The sequence below is a fragment of the Oryctolagus cuniculus genome, chromosome 12 (genome assembly GCF_964237555.1).
Source record: "Oryctolagus cuniculus chromosome 12, mOryCun1.1, whole genome shotgun sequence".
Classification (NCBI taxonomy): Eukaryota; Metazoa; Chordata; class Mammalia; order Lagomorpha; family Leporidae; genus Oryctolagus; species Oryctolagus cuniculus.
This window is the reverse complement of record NC_091443.1, coordinates 1,762,090-1,770,162: the sequence shown is the minus strand read 5'-3', so window position 1 is coordinate 1,770,162 and position 8,073 is coordinate 1,762,090. Positions and strand designations below refer to the sequence as shown.

The following is an 8,073-nucleotide window of genomic DNA, read 5'->3' as shown; positions in this document are numbered from 1 at the left end:
CGGGGCGACGCCACCGTGTTGGCAGGGTGTGTGGCCAGGGCCCGTGCTCAAGGATCTCAGGTGCCATCGCCAGGAGTGACAGCAGGAGCATCGCAGGACCAGAGTGGATGAGTGACCTCCAGACACGGAAAAGGAAGTGCTTAGGGTTCCTCCTCTAAAATGAGAAAGCGATATCTCCAAGGAGTAAATTTGGGGAAAGTATTGAAATGGCGATGAATCAGCAGAGTGGAGCGTGGGGAGATGCTGCACTCGGGGCAGGAGGCAGGGTTAGCTTTTGTGCTGTCACTCGTACCTGGGGCCACAGACCTCTGGCAGATGGCTGTAGCCGGTCAGCACAGACAGAGGGACTGCGTGGCATCTCATTGGTGTCCTGTTGGCTCCTGGTCAGAACAGGGCAGCCAGGAAGGCGCAGAAACAGAGACATGGATTCCGTAGTCAAGGGACTCAGCGGTCAACAGAAACAAACTCTGGGCTGCTGCACGAGAGCCGGGCTGGATAGCATCTCCTTGAAGTGTGCTTGGGGGTTTGGAGGAGAATACAGCCATGACACGCGCACAGATGGACGCCAGCGACCGAGAGACCGGACCTGGAAGAACGAACTGAGCTGCGGTCTCATAGGGGGAGACTAAAGATCCGAATTTAAAAACTGCTGGATGGGTCTAATACCACACGGAGAGGATGGGTAAGCAAACCAGAAATGGACAGAGTTTCCCCAAAGTGAAGAACAAAGAAAAAAGGCCTAAAAGACAAAAATAACCTCAAGACGCAGTGGTACCATATCAAGTTATATATATATATATATACACACACACATATACATATATATATATTTAATTCCAATCCAAGGAGAGGAGAAAAAATGGAGAAGATACGACCATTGTAAACCTAATGACTAAAAGGTCCAAGTTTGTTTAAAAAAAAAAAACCAAACTTTAGGAATCAAGCAACTCATGGAACATAAGCAGGATAATTAAATGAACAAAGAAAATTACTGCATATAAATCCAGCCAAAGTCGAAGAGGAAGACCAGCTATGCACACAGCCAGAGAACAAGGCCAGATCACGCACCGGGAGCAGGCACACAGGTGACCAGTTCTCTGTTAGAAAAGCGGTGCCAAGAAGGTCATGGAGTGATGGAGTGACACCTTCAGGGCGCGGCAGAGGGAAGAGAACGCGGGCCAGCTTGTGGAGCCGTGGCCAGGCTGCCGCTTGTGATGCCGGGTCCATACTGGAGTGCTGGTGCGGCCCCGGCTGCTCCGCTTCCCATCCAGCTTCCTGCTGACCTGCCTGGGGAGGAGGCGGGTGATGGAGCAAACGTCTGGGTCCCTGCCACCCACGTGGGCGATGCAGCTCCTGGCTGTTGGCCTGGCCCAGCCCCAGCAGTTGTGACCAGCAGATGGAAGATCTCTCCCTCCCTCTCTCTCTCTCTCTCTCTTGCTCTGGCTTTCAAGTAAATGTATTATTTAATTAATCTTAAAAAGAAAAACTGTCAATCCAGAATCCCAAACTTTCATGTTTAAAAAAATGGTGGTGAGACAAGCATTGTCCATAAAAGAAACCAGAGGTCATCTGTCGCCACTTCCGAGACACTGATGAAATGGTTTTCAAGCTGCAGACGGAAACCCAGATCTTTGGGAGGAAGGATGGTAGCCATGGAGGTGGGCACAAAGGACCGCTTTTTCTTCCCGTAATTTCTCTAATAGACTACGCCTGTTGTAGGTAAAATCTAGTGTGGGGTTTATAGCAAACGTAGTGCACTACATCCAACAACAACATCGAAGGGTGCAAGCGGGGGAGTACGCGGGACTATCCGTTGTACTCGCCATGAGGCAGGACCGTGGTCACAGCTCAGGACGTAACGCTGAAGTGCAACGCGCAGAAGTAGAGGTGAACACCCAGCAGCAGAATTAAAACAGAATGCTAAAAAATAGCGGTTACCCCAAAGCAGGCAGAAAAGTAGGGGAGAAGAGCTGAAAACAGATGAGACAGAGGAGCAAAGCAAAACGACAGACGTGACCCCGGCCGCATCCACAAGCCCCGCGAATGCAAACGAATCAGAGGCACATTTCACGGCAGAGGTTGTTGGAGTGGAAAGAAAAGTAAAACTTCATTATGTCTCAAGTACGAGAAATGACCTTAACTTCAAGACAAAGCAGGGTTGAAGCAAAGGCTGGAGAAGGATGGGTCACCCCCCAAGCCCTGCAGGGCTGCAGGGGCACTGGCGTTGCAGAGGGACACTAGGCCAGAGAGGGCCAGTTCCTCAGGAAGACACACACGTGACCCACGCAGCCCTGCGTCACCTCTGACGCCTGTCAGTCCACTCGGGCTGCTCTGTTGAAAACCCCACGGCCGGCCTGGTGCAACAGTATCTCCTCACTTCTCATGGTCTGGAACCCAAGACCCCAGCGGGGGATTCAGGCCCAGCAGGCCGACTTCCTGCTGGGTCTTCACATGGTCGGGGGCTCCCAGGGGCTCGTTCCTCTGGCCTGGTCACTTCCAGTCACCCCCTCTTGGTCCCATCACATCAGGGTTAGGACTTGGGGGCGGCGAGCATCTATGCCATCATGACCACCTGGACCTCGCTGGCATTCACAGCTCGGTGCAGCACACAGCTGCAGAACACACCTTCTACTCATGCACGAGAAGTGAGTCAAAAATCAGCTCACTAGGCTAATCCTCTGCCTGCGGCGCCGGCACACCGGGTTCTAGTCCCAGTCGGGGCACCAGATTCTGTCCCAGTTGCCCCTCTTCCAGGCCAGCTCTCTGCTGTGGCCCGGGAGTGCAGTGGAGGATGGCCCAAGTGCTTGGGCCCTGCACCCCATGGGAGACCAGGAGAAGTACCTGGCTCCTGCCATCGGATCAGCACAGTGCGCCGTAGCGCACCGGCCGCGCCGGCCATTGGAGGGTGAGCCAACGGCAAAAGGAAGACCTTTCTCTCTGTCTCTCTCTCTCACTGTCCACTCTGCCTGTCAGAAAATTAAAAAAAAAAAAAAATCAGCTCTCGCTGGGCGCTGACTTCTAGAATATATTCTCTGTCCAAATGGAATTAAATTGGAAATGAAATTAGTGATAAAAATGCTGGTAAACTCCCGATGCTTGTAGAAAGCCTGTGTCTGTGTAACCACGTGTCACACAGTAGAGAACAGTTTCAGCTGAATGACGGCTAACACACACGTGCAGCATGAGAGATTCAGCTAAAGCAGCCACTGAGGGAGATCCACAGCTTTGCATGCTGACATCGTCAGGCAAGGAGAAAGAGTTAAAACAACTGACCTACTTTTCTGCCTTAAAAGGCAATTGATTTATTTATTTTTATTTATTTGACAGGTAGAGTTATAGACAGAGACAGAGAGAAAGTTCTTCCTTTTGCTGGTTCACCCCCCAAATGGCTGCTACGGCCAGTGCTGCGCCTATCCGAAGCCAGGAGCCAGGTGCTTCTCCTGGTCTCCCATGGGGTGCAGGGCCCAAGCACTTGGGCCATCCTCCACTGCACTCCCGGGCCACAGCAGAGAGCTGGGCTGGAAGGGGAGCAACCGGGACTAGAACTCGGCAACTATATGGGATGCTGGCGCCACAGGCAGAGGATTAACCAAGTGAGCCACGGCGCTGGCCCCAAGAGGCAATTTAAATCCAAAGTAATGGAAAATATAACAAAGAGCAGAAATGCATGAAGTGGAAAGTGGAAAACCAGTAGAGACCATCTCAGAGCCAAGGCTCGTACTCTCACAACACAACCGCACACACACAGACCCCTTGGGGGTGGGCTTCCACACATGAATTTGGGGGTTGCAGACGCTCAGACCTCAGGCTCCCCAGTCGAGGGGAGTTTCTCCTACAGCCTTGGTGTTGGGGTGGCCTCAGGATGCTCCCTCTGCCCTGGCTCGCGTGCCGTGTGGCTCTGGCACAAGGCCTGGCTGTGGTGGGCATGGTGATGCTGTGTGAATCCCCCACTTCTAAACCCTGGGTTCTTTTCTTTCCCAAAGGACAGAATCTCTAGTTTTGGTCGGCTCCTGCAGCCTGCAGATGGGGCTGCGTCACGCTGTGTCTCCTGGCTGTGCCAACCTGCTGGGGCTGAGCTCTGCACTGTAATCGCAGCCCTCTGCAGTACCTGCCATCCTGCACCTGCTGCGTTTGTTTCAGACATGCGTGGGAACGGCCGGAGCTCAAGAGCGTGAGTGCAAGTGCTCCCTTGTCCCCGTGCCCTCTGACCTAGGAGGAGTCAAGGCAGCGCCGCTGAATCCGTTCCCGCCACTCTTGTCCTTGCACGTCCAGGGCCAGCTCCACGGATCCACAGGGTCTGTGTCCGTGGGTTCAAACAACCTCGGATATTAAGATATTAACTAGTACTATCAAATATTAAAACATTATCGCAAATGTACTGACCATGTATTGATTTTTCCTTATCACAGCTGAACCACTGTTTGGACAGCATTTACACTGTCAGGTACGGCGAGCAATCCGGAGGCGACTTGAGGGTGGAGGCGGTTTTTGCACAGGCTCTGTGTGAACACTGCACCATGTCCTATCGGGTTTGAGCATCTGCCGACTGGGGTTCCCTTGGGGGTTCCTGGAGACTGTCCCACATAGACACCTAGGAAGGACCGTGTTTGCTCACTTAATTCCTCTACCAGTTGTCTGGGGGCAGATGTCAGTGAACCTGTAACAGTGGTGACAATAATACAACTAACATCAGTGCTTAGTAAACGGCCAGCGCTGTGCCCAGACCGGTGCTGCACCTGTCCCCCAGCAGCCCTCGCAAGGGCGGCATCACCCTCACCCAGTGAACAGGGGAGAAAGCCTAGGCCAGAAGCGCGGGCAGCTTCCCAGACACACAGGTCACAGGCAAGGGGGCGTTCTGAGCTCCGAGGGAGAGGACCCTGCGTGAGCCTGGCCCCGTGGTGGCCAGACAGGAACTCTGGCATCAGAGGCACCTTGCTCCCCACCGGGAGGCTTCCTCCCGCCCTCTGCTCCCACGTGCTCCTCTTTTTCCTGGAAAGAAGGAAATGCCGTTTATGAGTTTCAATCCACTGAGAATCTCCCTTCCTGACCATCGCACCCTAAGCTTCCGCACAGTGGAAGGCTCCAGGATGAAATCCCCATGGGACGTCTTCCTGTAACTTGGCCGTGGTCGTCTCATGTGCGCCTGACAGGCGTCCTGGGCGGGCAGGTGCAGCCAGAACTCGGCGATGGATGCAAACGGCGGCTCTGCCTCTTAGCTCCACCCTCTGAGGCACCTCATGTGCTAGGAGAAGCAAGAGGGCCCCTGGGAGCCCCGACGTCTCACACAGGCTGTGTGCCCAGCCCAGGAGTCTGCTACGGCCGTGTGTGGCACTCGGTCCCCTCTGCAGACAGCCCTTCTGCTGTGTGCCCGGGGAGCATCCCTGTACCAACCAGGATCCGAGCCGGGCAGAGCGCGGCTGCTACTGGAGTGAAATTTGGTCTCAGCATCAGGTCTGGGAGTCACCCTGAGCATTGGGTAGGAAGTGTGGAGTAAGACAACCTTCAATGTAGTCCCCCCCGCCCCCACCGAGATTTGTGCCGTCTTTGGTACCGTGTGCACTGATTCCCTATTTCCTTAGCATGGACTCGTGTTTCAGAAAACGCGGCTTTCATGCGCACATTATTCCTGCTACCAGAGGTTGAGATACAGCTCATGCGTTGCAACTCCACCTGTGCACCGCAGTGCCACTGAAATTGCTTTGTGTGCCACGTGGGAAGTGGCACAAACCTTCGAGCTGCTTGAATGGCATGGGGAAACCAGCCCTGGGCAGCCCTCTGGGTCCTGCCCACGGGTCCTGGTCCTAGCCCTAGGTCCACTTCTCCTCTCTGTGCCCACCGAGGAGCAGGCTCGCCCGTGTTGCAGCTGTGCCACAGCCCCGGTGATGCTCATCACCACAACACCACAGCCGTCACAACAGCAGAGCCACCGCACGGGGGGCCCAGTCCAGCCTCATGGGGACAGCGTTTGTGCCCTGTGAAGGTGATGGCTCTGGGTGGAGAGGACGCCACCGCTCTCGCCCACAGCGGCACCCACGCCGTGGCCACACGCAGAGCCGTGGCCCCGCCCGACCTCGCTCTGCACAGTTGGCACCAGGACCCAGGGCAGGACGCCTCCGCCTGGCTCTGGCACAACTCGCCCCGCAGGTTCTGGCCCATCACTCAAGGCTGCTGAAACCTTTTTGGATCCCCGCTGTGACATCTGACTTCTTTCTCTCTCTCAACTGGTGTCACCAGAAACTCTGACAAGCGTGCAGCCTTAATTTCATCCAAGTCATTGATAAAAATGTAGAATAGGAGGGAGCCGGTGCACTGAACACTCTCGATGCTGCCGGGGAACACGGTGATCTCAGAGTCAATCCACTAACAACCACGGGTGTCCTGCCCTTGAGCTGGGGGCTGGGCTCGAGTGTCCGGAGCCCTGGGGCAGGTCGAGATCTGAGTTGCCGCCTGGGGAGTGCCAGGCTCTGCAGGGATGTGGCTGGGCGGGCGCTCAGTCTCTGGGGGTCCTCCACCTGTGGTGCCCCTGGCCAGCCTGAGCCCGTGGGCAACTTCACACGGGGGCGCTGTGCGCACAGCTGGTGAGTCCCCGTTTGTGGGGTTGAGCGTTGTCAGACTCGGCCAAGGCAGAGGCGGCTCCTGGAAGGGAAGCTGATGAAAGTGGGGCTCCCCTCCTTCGCTCCTTGGATAACCAGCCAGGACTCCTGACAGGCAGCTCTGGATTCCAGAGGTCTGCGGTGCGTGCGATGCCTCTGATCTCACTCCGAGAAGCCAGCGTCCAAAGGAAGACAAGACGCGGGGGTGGCTGTTGGGGGGAGCAGGCGCTGATCTGAGGAGCCTGCGTCTGCTCTCGGCCGGACCTTGCCCAGGCGGTTTGCGGTCGTGGGGGCTGGGCGGTGCCACGGTGGGGGTCCTGGTGGGAGGCCTGGCACACCCTCCTGCGCTCTGTGCCGAGTGCTTTGGGCTCCTCATTAGAAAGCAGAATGGGTGGTGCCGCTGCAGCTGCATCTGCGGCGCTGAGAACACGGACAGGCCTTGCGCAGGCCCCGGTCTCAGGCACGGCCCTGAGCTGCCCTTTGCCTTCCCAGCCAGGGCTCCCGCCCAGAGCTTGGTACCTCAGGGGGCCTGGGCGCCTGTGCCCTGAGCTGCCACCGTTGTGCAAGCACTCTCGGGTCTCCTGTTACCGGGAGCCGGCGACAGACCAAAATAAAGAGTGTTGGGGGGGCGGGCGGGGGGAGGCAGGCTGACCAGGTCAGCTGGGAATGCCTGTCAGCCGTCCAGGGCGGCTCCTGCGTGGGCCTGGAGGTGGGTGCGTGACTCACGCAGGGCCCTCCCCAGTCCGCGCCCCATGCGCACGCAGCCCTCCCCGTGGCCCGGCTGCCTGATCCCGCCCTGGGGGTCGGGGCGCTCGCGCCTGTGCCGAAGGCTAGGGTTGCACCGTGGGGACTTGACGCTCAGCAGCATGTGCAGCTGAGGCCTCCTCCTGCGAGGTCAGCTGGGCAGCCAGAGCCTCCGCAGCCCGGCTCCCGGCAGGCAGCCGGTGCCCCGGCCCGAGGCAGGATGGCCGAGCGGGAAGCCAGCGGGCTGCAGGTCCTGCTGCACACACTTCAGGTAGGAAGGGGGAGGGGCGTGGCCTGGTGGGCTGGGGCTGTGCTTGGCGCCCTGCCCACACAGTCCCCTCGGGCCACCACTGCCTGGCCACTGGCCAGAGAGCGGCAGTCAGTTCTCACCTTGAAGCTGACCTGAGTGATGCTGTGGTGTTTAAGTGTTAAACGGCCAGTGAGGGAGATTCCCCCGCCTGAATGACTGAACCTGGGGAGAGCGGAGGTTCCAGTACGGGGTTCAAGTTCTCTTGAGATGGGAAAAATGGGGAGAAAAAAGAATGCAAGTGAGGGTACCCTGTTGAAGCCGTGGCTGAACAGGGCAGGGACCCGCGGCTGGGAGGAGGGGCTGGCTGGGAGGGGACCCTCGGGCTGCTCCTGCTCTGTGGCTGTGTCCCATCAGAGAGGCCTGGGGTGGGGACGCCTGCTGGCAATGCGGACTCCCAGGGTGGGGACGCCTGCTGGCAATGCGGAC

General features: G+C 57.3%; 1 protein-coding gene across 1 annotated transcript in view; it reads left to right on the top strand.

The window, feature by feature from the left end:
• The first annotated feature begins 7,272 nt into the window (after positions 1-7,272).
• AGBL1 (AGBL carboxypeptidase 1) overlaps positions 7,273-8,073 on the top strand; it is a 636,726-nt gene continuing 635,925 nt past the window's right edge. The window contains exon 1 of the mRNA XM_070053460.1: positions 7,273-7,608. Coding sequence (XP_069909561.1) covers positions 7,558-7,608 — 51 coding nt within the window. The 5' untranslated portion in view covers positions 7,273-7,557. The remainder of the gene's footprint in view (positions 7,609-8,073) is intronic.